This window comes from Podarcis muralis, chromosome 10 (genome assembly GCF_964188315.1).
Source record: "Podarcis muralis chromosome 10, rPodMur119.hap1.1, whole genome shotgun sequence".
Classification (NCBI taxonomy): domain Eukaryota; kingdom Metazoa; phylum Chordata; class Lepidosauria; order Squamata; family Lacertidae; genus Podarcis; species Podarcis muralis.
In genome coordinates, this window is record NC_135664.1 from 23,000,608 (window position 1) to 23,017,391 (window position 16,784).

At 43.8% G+C, this 16,784-nt stretch overlaps 1 protein-coding gene across 6 annotated transcripts in view; it reads left to right on the forward strand.

The window, feature by feature from the left end:
- The window catches only part of ASZ1 (ankyrin repeat, SAM and basic leucine zipper domain containing 1), a 39,622-nt gene extending 26,420 nt beyond the window's left edge, over positions 1-13,202 (forward strand). For 4 of the 6 annotated variants that reach the window (XM_028747776.2, XM_028747774.2, XM_077935871.1 and 1 more), the window contains 7 exons: positions 942-1,066; positions 2,002-2,077; positions 3,133-3,189; positions 6,220-6,332; positions 7,890-7,995; positions 10,063-10,176; positions 11,943-13,202. In XM_028747776.2, the coding sequence (XP_028603609.1) occupies positions 942-1,066; positions 2,002-2,077; positions 3,133-3,189; positions 6,220-6,332; positions 7,890-7,995; positions 10,063-10,176; positions 11,943-12,095 (744 nt within the window). In that variant the 3' untranslated portion in view covers positions 12,096-13,202. Of the gene's footprint in view, positions 1-941; positions 1,067-2,001; positions 2,078-3,132; positions 3,190-6,219; positions 6,333-7,889; positions 8,007-9,172; positions 10,036-10,062; positions 10,177-11,942 lie in introns of those variants that run through there. The other 2 variants (XM_028747778.2, XM_028747777.2) reach the window with 2 other exon arrangements.
- The last annotated feature ends 3,582 nt before the right edge of the window (positions 13,203-16,784 follow it).

The window sequence follows — 16,784 nt, forward strand, 5'->3', positions numbered from 1 at the left end:
CACTGTCAGCAGGACAGCCAGTGGCGGCAGCCAACAAAGATGTACGTCCCCTGCTGGCTGAAAAGAGTTGCTCTGTCTCAGTGTTAGGGGAGCGTAGTGCCATGGGGTCTTGAAGTGAGGGCAATCAGCTGCCCTGTTCTCTGTCACCGTGATGGGAAGGCAGCTCCTTGTAATTAGCCACCCTGCTTTCCCTCAGCATGAGGGAAGGCAGCTCAGATTAGCAGCATTATTACGGAGATCATTGTGTGATATCAGCGGCGGCTTGAAATTGGCTGCCCTGTTCCCCTTCACATGAGGAGCAATGCATTGCTGTGTATTGCCATGTCAAAATCATAATTGCGGTGTAATTTCAAAACTGATTTTGGCTAATATATTGAAAAATTGCACAGCGCTAAGACACCATAAAATTTGTGATATTACCATGCAAAAATGACAAAAATTTAGTTGGGGAGGCAAGGGATGGGACTGTGGACCCCAGGTGCGTTCTGTGGACCCCCAGGAGTCCCCGGACCCCTAATTGGGAACCACTGGAGTCTAACATGATAGCGGAGTAGAAAATTTTCTGCATATTCTCACTATTTTATAGCTGAATTTCCAGTTGGACTTAACAGTGTAACAGACCTATTAGTAGTAGTTACAGGTAGGTAGTCGTGTTGGTCTGCTGTAGTCGAAACAAAATAAAATAAATAAAGTAAAACAAAGAAATTCCTTCCAGTAGCACCTTAGAGACACACTAAGTTAGTTATTGGCATGAGCTTTTGTATCTGAAGAAGTGTGCATGCACACGAAAGCTCATACCAATAACTAACTTAGTTGGCCTCTAAGGTGCTACTGGAAGGATTTTATTTCTTTATTTGTTTTGTTTAGACCTATTAGTAAACATGAAAAACAATCTGTCCCTTGATATAATATTAACAATTTGTTTTTAATTATTCTCTTAGCTTTTTAGCTTACTTTCATTGAGTAAACACCCTTTCCAAGAAAGATTCAACAACCTGACCAAAGAAGAGGCTATTCACAAACTTCTGAAAGCCATTCCCAATACATTTAAAAACCAGAAAACCAGGTAAAAAATAGCGAATACTAATGTATTTAACTTTGAAAGTATTCTGCAATGAAAACTTTGTCCATTGGACAGTTTAAACACAGTACAGTGCACTGTTTAAACACTTAATTCAGTTCCCTTTAAAAGAACTTCCATTTTAAACGGATACTAAAATTCAAGCTCCAATCTGTTAGAGCTGCTCTGTTGTTAGAGAGAAGTTCCAGCAGTTACATAGCCATTTGTATGCCCATAAAATGTTTCAGGGTCATAGATGTACACTGTTGGTGGGATGGGTGTCTTGGGCGGGGAGGGGGAGAGGAATGATTGATTCAAGGGCAAGCTTGGCTCTACAAGATCCAAGGCCCTTTCATTCCCCCAACACCCCAACACCTTCCCCTCTCAAAAAGAACAAAAATCATTGGAAACTGCATAGCTGTTGTCAATTGGGAGGGAAATGTGGCGGGAAATTAGAATGTAGGTGATGGGAAACCACCCTAGCTGCTTTGAACTGGCAGGGCATAGATTGCCACCATGGATTTTGTTTCTTCCGCTGTCCTTCCCAAGAGTGCTCTGCTAGTTGAACTTTTTTATCTGTAGGATACAGTAAGGTATTTGTGTATTGGACTTACAGTTCACTCATTCCTTTGCCTCTAAGCAGCTATAAAAACCAGCTGATCAGGAAAATATTTTTATTCTTTTAGCAGAGATATAAATAATAACATGTATTTGCCTTTTAAAACTTCTGGTGCGATTAACAAGACCCATTGCATGAAGGATGCGCAAATTAGCTATTGATAAGGGGTTTTTTTTGCCTCTGCATTATTATACTGGAACTGGATTTAAATTAATATTTTTAATCAATATTTGAAAGGCAGCAACAGAATATGTGTCATTTTATTTCTTAGATTTGCTCCAGTTATTTATACTTTTATAATAATCAACCAATATATTTATAGTTCTTATTCAGCCTTTGGTGACCTGGAGGTGTTTTTACAAGGTCTTGAGCTTGAACATTTAACAGAGGTCCTGAAGGTAAGCTTTGAAAGCTGTGAAAACATATATGGATAATGCCCTTGGATCTAATGGCGTCACGGGGCCACTGGATTGGGTACTGACTCCAGTTTGATTGTGAGGCAGGAGCAAGGAAAATGGGCAATTAGATTTTTGCTCCTGCTTGTCCAAAGCAGTCACGTCAACTTTAGCTCGCATTCTTCCTACTTCTACTCAGGGTAGTTTCTTGCATTTTATTAAAGCTATGAGATATGGGGTGGTGTCCAGTTGGGTTGTGTCTCCCTGACAGAAGGTACCAGTCAACAGAATGAAAAAGGAGGCAATTTTTGGCTATTTTCCCCACCCACTTGCTCCCTCTTCAGAGCAGGTTTGGGGTGGGGGAGAGTGAGAGGTTGCAAGGGGAGGAAGAAATAGCCAAAAAAGTCTTCCTCTCTGTTGTCCTATTCTGGAGAATGTGCATTTAGGCTTCAGTACTACACCCACTTGGGGCGGGTGGCGCTGTGGGTAAAAGCCTCGGCGCCTAGGGCTTGCCGATCGAAAGGTCGGCGGTTCGAATCCCCGCGGCGGGGTGCGCTCCCGTTGCTCGGTCCCAGCGCCTGCCAACCTAACAGTTCCAAAGCACCCCCGGGTGCAAGTAGATAAATAGGGACAGCTTACTGGCGGGAAGGTAAACGGCGTTTCCGTGTGCTGTGCTGGTGCTGGCTCGCCAGATGCAGCTTTGTCACGCTGGCCACGTGACCCGGAAGTGTCTCCGGACAGCGTTGGCCCCCGGCTTCTTGAGTGAGATGGGCGCACAACCCTAGAGTCTGGCAAGACTGGCCCGTACGGGCAGGGGTACCTTTACCTTTGCTACACCCACTTGAGGCACATTGAACTTATGACTGAAAAGATACGTTGTAGGATTGTGCAGAATATTAACCTAGATTTGTGCTTTATGTTTTATCCACTGTAAATATCCTTAAAAGGTTTTGATATTTTGTTGGGTTTATTGACCTGGGTGGAGGCATATGGGAGGGTGGATTATTACATTCTGATTTACAGTGTTTCCTCTAATAAAATATTTTTGTTTCATACAGGAGGGAGAAATTGGTTTAAGGGAACTTTGGACCATGGAAAAGAAGGACTTTACACAGGTTGGCTTAATGCAGATGTTTCTAATTTTTCACATCACACAACATTTTTAATATTGATGTACATTTTAATTCGTGAGAATAGTGATGGTGCAGAAACTGCCTTCTTGTCTGATGGACCCACTATTGGTCTCATCTACACAATCTGCCGGAGCCTGTCTTCTCATGTAGGGGGAATTCCTAACTCACCTAGGGTTTGAGACCCATCAGCTTCCCTCATCTGGTTTAGCTGGCCTGTCGAAGCCGCTTCAGGGGTGTGGCTGCTGTCGCATGTTAGCAGCTTGTAGGAGCCACAGGTGAGAGCTGAGTGCAGGGTAGGGACCAAAGCTACCCCAGAAGGAGAACGATGTGGTCCCCCCACTAGAGGTACTACCCTTCCCCATACACCCCAAGGGAAGTGGGGGCATATGAGGCTTGTCAACCTGGGAAGGTAGCCCGTCTAGGAGAAGGAAAACCCTGATCCTAAACCACCGCTGTCTTGTGTGATACCTTTGGGTTTAGAAAAATTCTAAGGAGTAAACCCTACCCAAATCTGTAGTGGAGTCCCTAAGAAGGTTGGATGGTGTCTTGTATGTTTCTTTCCGGCAACACCTGCAGCCAAGCTGGTGCTTTCCTTTGGACCACATCAGCGAGGCTAGTAGGAAGGTCATTGCCTGGGCAGCCCAGGACCTCCATACACACTGCCTAGGCTTGCACCCCAGGGAGGCCACTTCAGTGCTGCTAATGCAGTCGTTTGACCTCACCCCCTCCATTGTCTCTCGGGGCAGATGGATGCCACATCAAATGTGATGGCATTTGTGCAAGGAGGTACTTTGAATTCCTTTTTGGTGTTCCCTTTAGGGAAGAGATCATCTTGTCTACATGGTGTAACATAAATCAGTACAGAGGTACCTTGGGTTACATACGCTTCAGGTTACATACGCTTCAGGTTACAGACTCCGCTAACCCAGAAATAGTGCTTTAGGTTAAGAACTTTGCTTCAGGATGAGAACAGAAATCGTGCTCCGGTGGTCTGGCGGCAGCAGGAGGCCCCATTAGCTAAAGTGGTGCTTCAGGTTAAGAACAGACCTCCGGAACAAATTACTGTATTTTCCCCTCTATAACACGCAGATTTTTTCTCCTAAAAAGGAAGGGGAAATGTCTGTGCGCGTTATTGAGCGAATGTGTGGTCCCTGGAGCCGAAAAATCAGGCAAAAATCAAATCGCGTGTCACGGAGAAGGGAAACCTAAAAAGAGGAAGTTGCTGCTTTCCTGCATTCTGCCTCAGGGTCTTACTGCCCACCCGCTTGTGCTTCGTTGCTGTGTTTGCTCAAACGGAACAAAGAGTAGGCAAATCCCCTCCCCACCAGGCAAGCAGAGGGGAAAGCAGAGTGTCCTTCCTTCTAATTCCTCTCCGTGCTCCGGTGCTGCTGCTTGCAGGCAGCCAGAAAACATGCAGGTGGGAGGGAGAGAGGGGGGGCTGGCTTGGGTGGGGTGGAGGGGAACTTTTGCCTTTCTTTCCTCCCTCCCGTTAAATTCCTCTCCTGCATTCTTAGCCAGCTGCTTCTCTGCACACCCCTCTTGTGCTCCTTGTCCCTTCTGTGTTTTTCCTTCCCTCCCTACTTAAAATGTAGTTACAAAGCATGGATCCTCAGGATCTTTGCATTGGGTCACCTCAAATTCACCATCAGATCACATAGCATGTCCATGGCTACAGCCTGCCCACCAAAAATCACTCACCCACTGTTGCCTGGGGCTGCAATGGTGCAAAAACGTGGTTACAAAGCATGGATCCACATGGATCCTCAGGATCTTTGCTTTGGGTCACCCCAAATTCTCCATCAGATCACATAGCATGTCCATGGCTACAGCCTGCACCAAAAAAATCACGCACCCACTGTTGCCTGGGGCCGCAATGGTGCAAAAACATGGTTACAAAGCACAGATCCACAGGGATTCTCAGGATGTTTGCATTGGGTCACCCCAAATTCACCATCAGATCACATGTCTGTGGCCACAGCATGAAGCACAAAAATGATACATCCACTGTTTCATTCAGAATCCCCCCCCCCTTGTTTTCCTCCAAAAACGATGTGCGTGTTATGGTCAGGTGCGTGTTATAGAGCGAAAAATACGGTAAGTACTTAACCCGAGGTACCACTGTATTAGCACATAACCATGTGCTTAAGTGTTCATTTCTAAACAATTTTATAACTACAATTAACTCTGTTAATTGTTTGGAAATAATATGAGCTGAATAGTGAATATGAATTCAACCAAGGAATTTCAGGTGTTACCTGGAAAAGAGGCTTATGGAGCAATCCAACCTCCCATTGACAAGTTTGGTGTGGAGTGGTTGTATTAGTCAGACACTAATGTCACTGCAAATAAAGAGCTCGTCTTCTGCCTGCTAAACATACAAGGGGGTAGAAGTGCTGTAGGTAGGATCCTCAGCAGCAGAAAGCCCCCAAATAGGGTGTTCCGAGGGGGAGTGGCTAGACCAGTCCTGCTGCTACATCGTGTGACTTCATCAGGGCTAATGTGGGCCCGAATGCTGTACCAGCCGCAGGCATGCCCACCTACTCACTATGGCCTCTGTGCACAGCAGGGCTGCAGGTGTATTGGTTCTGTCTCCGGCCAGCCAAATCCACCAAGCAGGCACAAAGAGGGTTTGGATTGCAGTGCCTTTTACGAAAAGATTACCCCCCCCCCCCCGAATCAAATTACTTCATCAAAAGACCAAGCAGATGCTTCCAGTTTTGTGTAGTAGTTCAGTTTTTTCTTTGGAAATTAGTTGAAGTTTTAACTTACAGCTTGAAATTACAAATAAATACTTTGGAAGATATGGATTTGCCCTATATGTATAATATTTATTGAGCCTAGCTTGGTGAGATTGTAATACAGTTAGAGGATGCTCAGCCCTAAGATGCTGAAACTTGTTCTTCCATGATGTAGCCTTCATGGACTTAATACCAAGCTTTTGGAGTTTTAAAAATCCTGTTTTATTCTAAATTTCTCTGTTTAGATATTTTGATTTTTTTTGTTTTGTTTTAGCTTGGAATTACAAATACCAGAGATCAGCAGAAAATCTTAGGTGCTGCTAAAGAAGTGCAGATAGAAAAAGTAAAGTTGGAAGAGTTGTCCAGCGTGGTGAATTTGGAATTCAGGTAAAGCAGTTTGATGGAAATACAAACACACACACACTCTTTCGTAGTAGTACAGGCGACAAGCGTGTGTTGTGTTCCAGAACCCTGCTCACATAAGTGAAAATTGTGTAAGTGGGGAGCACTCTCTAAACACCCTTTAAATGCCCTCTATGTAGCATTCTGTCCAATTCAGATAGTAAATACCGTACAAAAAATATCCATAACTAGAATTGAAGCTCTGGGGCCGGCAGGAGGCTGGAGGACATGCGGGAAAGCAGTTGCTGCTGCTGTGATACCGCACACACCAGCTGTTATTTGGGGAGGCTGCGCAGCCTGAACAAAGCCTCACTGCGCCTTCAGTCTCTTCTCTGCCCTCACTGAAGTCCTCTTCAGACTCTGGAGAGGGTCTCCTTGCGAGCCATGAAGACTCTTTAGCTCTCTCCCTCCATTTCTTGGTGTGGATTACATTATTTAATTCTTTCCCAGCACTGCGCAAATGTGCAGTCACACACATGGGTGTGTGTGTGCCTGTAGTTGATTGGTTTTATTTGTCTGTGGCACCACGGCAATTACAAAACATACAGCTGGGACAAATAACTACAGTGGTACCTCAGGTTACATACGCTTCAGGTTACACACTCCACTAAGCCAGAAATAGTGCTTCAGGTTAAGAACTTTGCTTCAGGATAAGAACAGAATTCGGGCTCCAGCGGCGTGGCGGCAGCAGGAGGCCCCATTAGCTAAAGTGGTGCTTCAGGTTAAGAACAGTTTCAGGTTAAGTACGGACCTCCGAAGCGAATTAAGTACTTAACCCGAGGTACCACTGGACATACACAAATGAGTGGTGAATCTAAACTCCTGCTGGGACAGACACAAGGTGAGCGAAGTATAGGTGGGTGGAAACACATCAAAATCCCTTCTGTGGGTGTGGGAAATGCCCCCCAGATTTGTACAGTTGTAAAGTTCCCCAGTGGCAAACATAGAATGATGAGTTTGGTTATATAGTTATTCCTCATTTTAAGAGCAAGTCTACTGTTTGCATACCTGTTTCACCTTCTGTTTTTAAAATTACTACGTGTTAGAGCAGGGATGAGGAGCCTCAGGCCCAGTAACTCTGTCCATCCCTCGGGATTCTCTCTTTGGGAAGAGGCTGTGCCCATCTGGTTACCTTCCCTTTGCTCAGGCCATGTCCCTAACCAGCCTTGCTGTGATCACACCTCATATGCTTTTTTAAAAATAAGTTTTTATTGATTTTCTTTTCTATCATTACAAACACCTCATGTGCTTTTTGGCTGGCTTGAATGCATCCCTGAACTGTGTGGGTTTAGGATGTAGAGGGTTTTTTGTGTGTATAGAAACCTCTGGCTTGTGTGGCTAGAATATAACCTACTGTACAAAGGCTAAGAGTTATGCCCACTTTTTGCCTCTGGCTATACCCACTGCCGGCATGTGGCCCCCAGAGGCACCTATGAGGGAGTGTGGCCCTTGGGCTAAAAAGTGTTCCCCATCCCTGAAATAGAGTATTAACTGTTTCTGTATACCTGAGTATGTAACTATTGTCTCACTTCATTTTTACAGTGGTGACGAGTTTCTTTGTTTCCTTGTGAAACTAAACAAACAGTGTATGCACCTTACAGCTGCTGTGCAAAGTGCGGTTAATCAGTTCCCTACAGATGCTCACAAGGTGAGCATATGGTACTGTTAATATTTTTTTATATATAAAGTAGCAAACAAATGCTTACAGTATATGTGGCCAAAATGGGTCTAAAGTATATTGAAGGTCCATTTTAGATTTAAACCTGACATAATTATAAAAGGTAAAGGTACCCCTGCCCGTACGGGCCAGTCTTGACAGACTCTAGGGTTGTGCGCTCATCTCACTCTATAGGCCGGGAGCCAGCGCTGTCCGCAGACACTTCTGGGTCACGTGGCCAGCGTGACAAGCTGCATCTGGCGAGCCAGCGCAGCACACAGAACGCCGTTTACCTTCCCGCTGGTAAGCGGTCCCTATTTATCTACTTGCACCCGGGGGTGCTTTCGAACTGCTAGGTTGGCAGGCGCTGGGACCGAACGACGGGAGCGCACCCCGCCGCGGGGATTTGAACCGCCGACCATGCGATCGGCAAGTCCTAGGCGCTGTTTTACCCACAGCGCCAACAAGCCCTCTTCTGTTTAAAGCAATGAAACACAGTTAGAGAAGCAACTTTCTCTTTTTACGTTTGGTGTTGGAGGTATCCCGCAGTGGGTCAATGCCCTTTCATCTAGCCCATAATACGAAGTTCTAATACTTAACTCCAAGAGTCGCAGCGCTCGTGGGAGCAGCACACTTACTGTATTTGTCTCATCCTAGTTAAAGAGCTTCACCTGCTGCTTGACTTCCATTCTCACTTTAAATTATTCCTTAGAGGAGCCAGCATGCTAAACCAACCCATATAACAACTTTCCCTTACTGGAATCGGCATAGTCATTTGAACAGCTGAGGACTATAACACTGAGACTCATATCCCTAAAGATAGGGTTCCTGGTGGCCATCAAATCAGCCAGAAGGGTATTGGAATTCACCTTTCCCAGCTATGCAACTGAACCCTTCTTTTATCTCCTAGATCAGGCATCCCCAACCTGCAGCCCTCTAGATGTTTTGGCCTACAACTCCCATGATCCCTAGCTGACAGGACCAGTGGTCAGGGATGGTGGGAATTGTAGTCCAAAACATCTGGAGGGCCGAAGGTTGGGGATGCCTGTCCTAGATAAAGGCCCTATTTCATAGGTTACAGGAGTTAAGCTCCTGTTCCAAGTCTTCCCATCCCTCTGAGCAAGCTGGACTTGTATAGAGGGCGTATTAAACGTATTGTTTCTTTCAGACACTGCAACCTTATGTATTTTCACCCCAAATCTCTAAGAGAAAAGAGTTGCCCGTACATAACACCTGCCAACACTGCTACATAACATAGCTCACTTCTCCAGAGCAACAGGGACATCCGCAGCTCTTTCCGCAATCACCTCTGTCAGAGGTATGTCAGCCCACCACAGTGGTTCACAGCTAGTACATTGAGTGAGCAATACAAAATACTGCAGACTGCACCATAGCAGACTTTGGGAGGAGAGTGCTCCAGCATGTTCTCCCAGCTTCCTAAATCAGCTGCTTCCCCCTTAGAATGCAGCTAGAATCAACCAAATGTTTAATATCTCCTATGACAAACATAGAATGGAGCATTGGCTTCTCACCAAGATGGTTCTTTCTGGTTTGACATATGGAAGTATCCAAGATTAGTCTATGTTCTCAGTGGCTGATATAAACAAAACACGACACTGGTATTGGGCCTAACCTGGCACTATTTTTAACACATTCATAGGGCCAACATTGATTTACCCACTGCAGTTTGCCGCATTAGACTTCTTTTGAGGGTGACTTGATTCCTTGTCTTCCTGGGCCAGTGCAAAGATATTACTCCACACTAAGCCATTGCTGGAATACCTCTGTACACATCAGAGAACTCTTGCAGGGCACAACCAATTTTCCATTCCATATTTGTTCAAAGAATTGTTGATTTACTGTTTTGCCATTCTAACAGACAGAGGGTATTAAGATATGTTCGCAACGATACCAGTAAACAACCCCCCGCCGAAAACCAACTAACAAAAAACATGCTTTGTGTAGCTGATCAGAATTGAGTTTAGTGGTGTTGTAAAAACGCTGCTCTAGTTGTGTATAAACTACATTTCAGATAAGTAATGTTATATTTCTTGTTAGTTGGTTCTTGAATGGAGTCCACCTCAGAAGCTTGCTAATGTTTGTGGAAAGCTTGTTTCCAGTGCTGAAGATCTGACTGGAGAAGCTACCAAACTGAAAAGCCTCATGGAAAAGGTATGCATGTTGTAAGACATATAATGCATTCAAAACCATTACCAAAATATGGGCAACTTTTCTAGTACATGTTGATTCACGCAGTGTGATAAACCATAAGAGTGCCATTGAATAGTATATTTGAATTGTAGATCAAATGTTTGTCAATCCCAATCATCAGTATAGGAGGGGGGGAATAGTGGAAAGGGATAGAAATGAGGGTCATTATTAAATATAATCGGCTTATTTTGAAATCTGGAAGTTTCACAAACCTGTGCTCTGAATTGCTGGAGGGCTTTTCATAGCAAAAGTCCATTATTGTATAGTTCCCGTTGTGCCTTGAATTGATAATTTGGTTTATATTTGATAGGTCCCTTAAAGCACAAATTGTTAATTACATGAGGGTTTAATCAGCAAAATTTTAATGCTGTTTGGAGGGGGACTTTTGAAAGCTTTCTCTTTCGGTTTTAGTTCATTGTAGTTTGTCCTGCTATTGGTTGTGACAAATTGCCTATTAGTGTTTAAACTCAAATTTCCAACAAGCCAAAACATGATTCTTGAAGCAAGTTGGTGTGTAGGTGGGTAGAAGTGGAAGCATGTGGAAGTTGGAAGCTAAGTGCATCTTCTTACCCCTCCATCCTGCCAGGTTGTTTTGTTTTTTCATTTGAGAATTGAGACTGAGAAAGTTGTTCCTATGGCTCCAGTATCTGCAGAGCAAACTTAAAACCATCTAAAGAGCAGATGGAACTGCATTAGCATGATAGTTTTATTTATTTTATTTTATTTTATTTTATTTATTTACGGCTATTAGCCCATAAAGTATGTACAAACATAAAAGCACAGAGGCATAAAGACCGGTATATCCGACAACAGAAGGTGAACACCACGATGCAAGGGAGGGTTTAGCATGATAGTAGTTTAGATGGCATGGCTGCCCCACTATGAGTGGACAGATCCCACAAGAAGGGAAGAAATAGTCTGGTTACTGAGTGGTTCTTTTTGCCTGGACTCTGGCATTTTGTGTATTGTATGTTTGCTTATTCTCTCTTGGTTGTTTGTAATTATTTAATTTGCTGTAATTATCGGAGGTGATTTTGTTTTATTGTTTTGTTATCAAGTAGCAACATGTGAAAATGGTTTGTGAAGTTTTGTTAATTCGTTTTTAGTTGTACTTTGAATTGTTACATAATGGCAAGGCTGTAATTTTGCCATTACTACGGGTTGTAAATTTCTGAGTACAGCAGAGCTTTCCAAACTTTTCGTGTTGGTGACACACTTTTTAGATGTGCATCATTTCGCAGCACAGTTTTACTAGCAAATTGGAGGTTAAACTAACCCTTCCAGCCCTGGGAGCAGCGTGGGGAGTGTTCATGCGACACACCTACACACTGCAACTGACATACTAATGTGTCGTCACACAGTTTGGAAAGCTCTGGAGTACAGTAATGTAGGAATACAATATTCAAATAAAAAATGAATTGGTTGTAACCACAATTCTGGGTCCAGACAACATAGCAAACTGTGGGGCAAGCGAGACCCAAGAGTAAAAGTCAAGAGTAATCTTCTTTCTGCTCAAGGGAGGGGAACACCCAAACCCAAGGCTCACTGAATCTTGGGTTTGTTGCAGTAGGTTATTGTTTAGATTTGAGAGCAGCCTCTGCATATATATGCATTGCTATTGTTTAAACCACATTCTTAGAAGTATAAATTTCTAAATTTAAAGTATAGTGTACTGTGGTGTAGACATCTAACATTCTCTTTTCACCCAACTCCATGTATTTTATCAGCTGCATGATGGACAGAAAGATGATCATTGCCGAATACAACCTTGTGTGGAAAAACGCTGGTGGAAGAAGCCTTTTGTTCAAATAGTAGCAGTAACGTTGGTTGGGTCTGGTTGTGCCATCTTTATCATGAAGTTAACTTTAAGGAAGAGCTGAGCTGGGAGTCATACATAAAACAACTTTTAAATATATTTTCCAACATCTTGAATTACAGCTAAATCTGTTATTTGTATTAACTTTCATGGTTTCAGGAGTGTCAGTTTTATAATAGTAAAAGCATTGTAATGTCCATATATTTGCTTCATTGTTTTTTTTTAAATTATAGAATCTCTTCTCCTTGGCTCCATTTCTGTCTCCTTTTCAGATACCAATCAGGAAACTATGCTCTTCTTTATTGCCAGTTTATAGCATGTTCTCCTTCACAGGACAGCCAGAGATGTGCAGCAAGGGCTTCCCTTAACAGGGATAGATAACCTGCTGGCTGCAAGCAACTCCTATTTTGTGAATGATGAGAGAGACCGTTGTTGCTTTGGCCACCAGGCAGCCAGTTCAGTGAGGAGTTCTCAAAGGGGGCAGTTTCCCAACTAGTCCCCATATCATGGGTGCTGGCTGGCATTATAGGAGATCCCTCCAAAGGAGGTTGCAGCAATGTTGGGTGGAGTTGCTGGAACTCCCATGCACAATTTCTGTGTTTTCTCTTGCTGAGGGACGTTATAACAGACTCTGTTATTAATTATTTAATTTGCTGTAATTTTCGGAGGTGATTTTGTTTTATTGTTTTGTTACCAAGTGGCAACATGTGAAATGGTTTGTGAAGTTTTGCTAATTTGTTTTTAGTTGTACTTTGAATTGTTACATAATGGCAAGGCTGTAATTTTGCCATTACTATGGGTTGTAAATTTCTGAGTACAGCAGAGCTTTCCAAACTTTTCATGTTGGTGACACACTTTTTAGACGTGCATCATTTCGCAGCACAGTAATTCAGTTTTACTAGCAAATGGACTGCCATGAGAAGAAGGCTATGTCTGTGGCGTGCTGAACTCTCCCTGAGTGTTGGCCAAAGTGGAACCGGAGAGACATGGTAGGCAGGAAGGTGGAAATGGTCTCTTCCTTCTCTGAAACACCTCAATGAGTGCCAAAAGTAAGGTGCTTCATGTGAGGGGCTCAAAGAGGCAGCCTTGCTACTCTGTCTCATGTCCATCCCTTTAGCAGGAGGCATTCAGAGTGGAGGACCAAAGAGTATTAGGGTCTATCACTATCTTTTTTTTAAAAAAATAGCCTATAGACCTATAAGCTGCTCCCAGGCAATAGCTCAGGAACAGAAAAGCTACCCAGCTCTTCTTTAGAAGGCAGAGCCCAAACATGGAAGGTGCCTTCTCTCCAGAAAGGACATCCCTCCCTCCCCCGCTTAATTGGCTGTCTTCTTTCTGTTCCACTGTCTTGCTGACCAAGAACCAATTGGCTTCTGTCCTTTGTAAATTTAATTTATTTTTATGTCAAATAAATCTTGGTTCTTATATGTGCCTATTTGGATTCAATTTATTTTTGTAAAAGCATGGTTTTAATTAAAAAGTACTGCATATTCCTAAATTCGACTTGGTAATCCTCAGGCTCCCTTCCAACTCTTTGATATGATATTACATACACACCCTAAATCCTGATTTCTAAGTAGCATTTTTCCTCTATTGAAATACTTATTTGGACCTGAAGGGTTTGTACTGGGTGCTAGATCAGAGAGACAGTGGAGATTCTGCTGGTAGCCCATCCACCTTGGTGCCGTCACATAGAAGGCAGTCTCCATCATGGTACGGAAAACCTCAGAATATTCCTTCTTTGGGATGTCATTTCCCACGCAGAAGCTGCCTTGAGAATTTCCTGTCATGATAGTCATGGGGCTGGCTCAGAAGTCACAGAGCCCAACACACATATCAGGTCATACCTTAGATCTGCTTTTTTCAACTGGTTGGTGGTTCAGTAGGAGGTTGCAGTGGAAAATATCCTGTTGTCTGTCATGGGCAGACCATGAGCAAGGTTTGAAATGCTGATGACAGTGCCACCTGCAGCAACGTAGGACTCACTGAGCCCTTGGGACTTAGGGAATCTGATGAATTAATTAATGCTGTGTGGGATCTTCTGACGGACGTGGCTGCTGCTTGTCTTGGAGCCCTGGTACTGCTGGGGAACAGTGAGATAAAGAAGGCTACCTGCACAGTTGCTCCTGAATACCCTCTCTGGAGCAGTGGACCTCAGCCCTGTGGTTCATGGAAGAGCTCCTACTGGCTAAAGTGGACCCAGTGACAACTGGAATGCGGTCTCGTACGGAATACAACAGAAAGCAGGTAAGAACACAGTACCATGCCTTTTGTCCTAAAACAGTTTTACAGGGTGATGAAGGAGCTAGTAGGATCATCTCCAAAAAGATATAGTATTGAGCCCTTGTGACAAATGTGCATAGGGCAAAATCTCCGTTGGGCTTTACTTGAAACATCCAGCGATGTTAGCCTGGATGATGGGGAACCTCCAGCCCATGGCAAACTTTGACCCTGCACAGGTCACAATTTGTCCCTCGTCACCATCTGCCAACCCCCCAAGAAAACCACACCTTATACAATGCCAGGTGTGAGGCAGGTAGGGACACAGCTAGTTTGGCTGCATAACTTGAGTTTCCCACGGGGAATTGGATTGCTCAGCTGTCCCCGCAGAAACCAGGGGCGGTGGTGAGTTAAAGTTTGCTGGTTCAACTACACAACAGAGTTTCCCCATGGGGAGCTCCTATTGTGCAGCCATTTGATTGAGAATGCAGCTTTGCCAGCCCTGTGCCCAGCCAACTGATGGTCAGGAATTTGAGAAATGCTGTGCAGTAACTGGCCAGAGGCAAGCACGAAATGTGAAAGTGGAGCCAAATACTGCCTTGCCTCATCTGGTGGACTGAAGCGCTCCCAAAAAACTTTAGGGATTGGTTTTCGGTTTGATCCCCATAAAATGCTTTTAGTGTCAGAAACTCCTTCTTTCATCTCCACTTTATGAAGTTCCTGACATTCAATGCACGTAAGAAGGGATCCAAACTTATTCAAGCAACAGACTTGGGAAACAGCTGCCTTCATATGGGCAGCTAAAACCTTCCTTTTTTTGATCCTCTCATGTTTCTGCCATGTGCAAATGTACAAAATAAACAAGGTATGTTTTACATTTGTATTAGAGGCCATTTGGGAGAAAAGCTGGTTTAAGCCTCAGGTATGAAAAACTTCCCAATGTATCTGTTAGCCAGTCTCATGCCTGGTGTGATGTGTTTTTTTTACATAGCTATGGAGCTGCCTTGTTTCACTAAATTCAAGTATGCCAACATATTTTTATGTGTAAGTAAAACAGTATGACAGATTTAGTTTAGGTTTAGCTTATGTATCTTTATAAACCTTGCTTTTCTATTTTAAAAAAAGTGCCATAAAATAAAATGGCATTTAAAATTTGCTAAATCTGCCTCAATTAAAGAAAAGAATGTGCTGCAGCTGTGCCAAGGGACTGGTATACAAAAAGAGGCCTGTGCCTCATCATGTACGTTTGTCACTTTGAGACAACCTTTGGTGTTTGTTGCCTTCAAATAAACAAATGGAGTGGTTGGACAGTGTCAACCTTTCGGCTCTCTCTTGTAAATAACCCTAAACCACAGAGCCTAGGGCTTGCCAATCAGAAGGTTGGTGGTTCGAATCTGGCCACATGACCTGGAAGCTGTACACCGGCTCCCTCAGCCAGTAAAGCGAGATGAGCGCTGCAACCCCAGAGTCATCTGCGACTGGACTTAATGGTCAGGGGTACCTTTACCTTTTATCCAACTTCCAGTCCTCTTGCTGAAAGAAATATTTCACAGTGAATGTGGATATCACATACGTAATTATTAATTTCTTGCGGGAGCTGCCTTTAATTATAGGCATCTCGTTTGTGCTTTTTCTTCTCCAAGGTGCTTGTTTTATTCCATATCATCTTCATTCACACTTTGGCCAATCCATCCCCCTTCCCCTCACAATTCACCAATACCACCCCTCCACTTACAGTTCACCAGTCTCCCCTTCATCCTCATCACCTACCCACCCCGCACTGATGTAGGAAGGAAAGAGGGGGAAAATACGCCATTTAAAATGTCGAGGCTGAAATTGTGGCAGGTTGAGGTGCAGAGCTACAGTGGTGCAGAGTGGTTGCTGGGAAGTTTCCAAGCCTGTCCTGGCTGTTCCCTGCTGCTTGCCTGGGCTGCCCGGCTCTGTTCAGTCACCTGCCTGGGCCACCTACCTGGTCTGTTGTCATGCTGCACTGACAACAATCTTACAAGTCCTATTATATGCTAAGAAATGCTGAGATGGTAAAACGTACCCCCTCCCCAAAAGAGGTAGGTGGAATGCATTTCACTTTGGCAGACCTGAGACAACCAGCTCTTCATAGTAGTATGAAATCTGTTAAAGCAAGCCAGGCAGCTATCCGCAAACTCCTTGGGTATCTCGTACTGAGGCTAATTGCCATAAGTGCATTTTAATGAACCTTTTTCTTCTCAAGAAAGTGCATTATGTGCTTCAAGTAGTGTGTAGAGCAACGCCTTTCATGTTAATTACATTAAGGCATTTTGGATTTCTTTGCGGTTTATCTGGTCTGTGGATCAACCCTCAGCCACTTCCTGATGATAAACAAAAATTGCAACATGGAGGCTTCTAGGGATGGAAGCTGTGCTCATTAAAGGAAACAAACCTGCCAGGAAAATCAAGTCCATCACCTGTAGATTTTGGATCCTTGCAGTGCTTTGACAGACCTCATGTTCTCCTTTACCAGCATGGATATATCCTTAGATAAAGATTAGTGAGG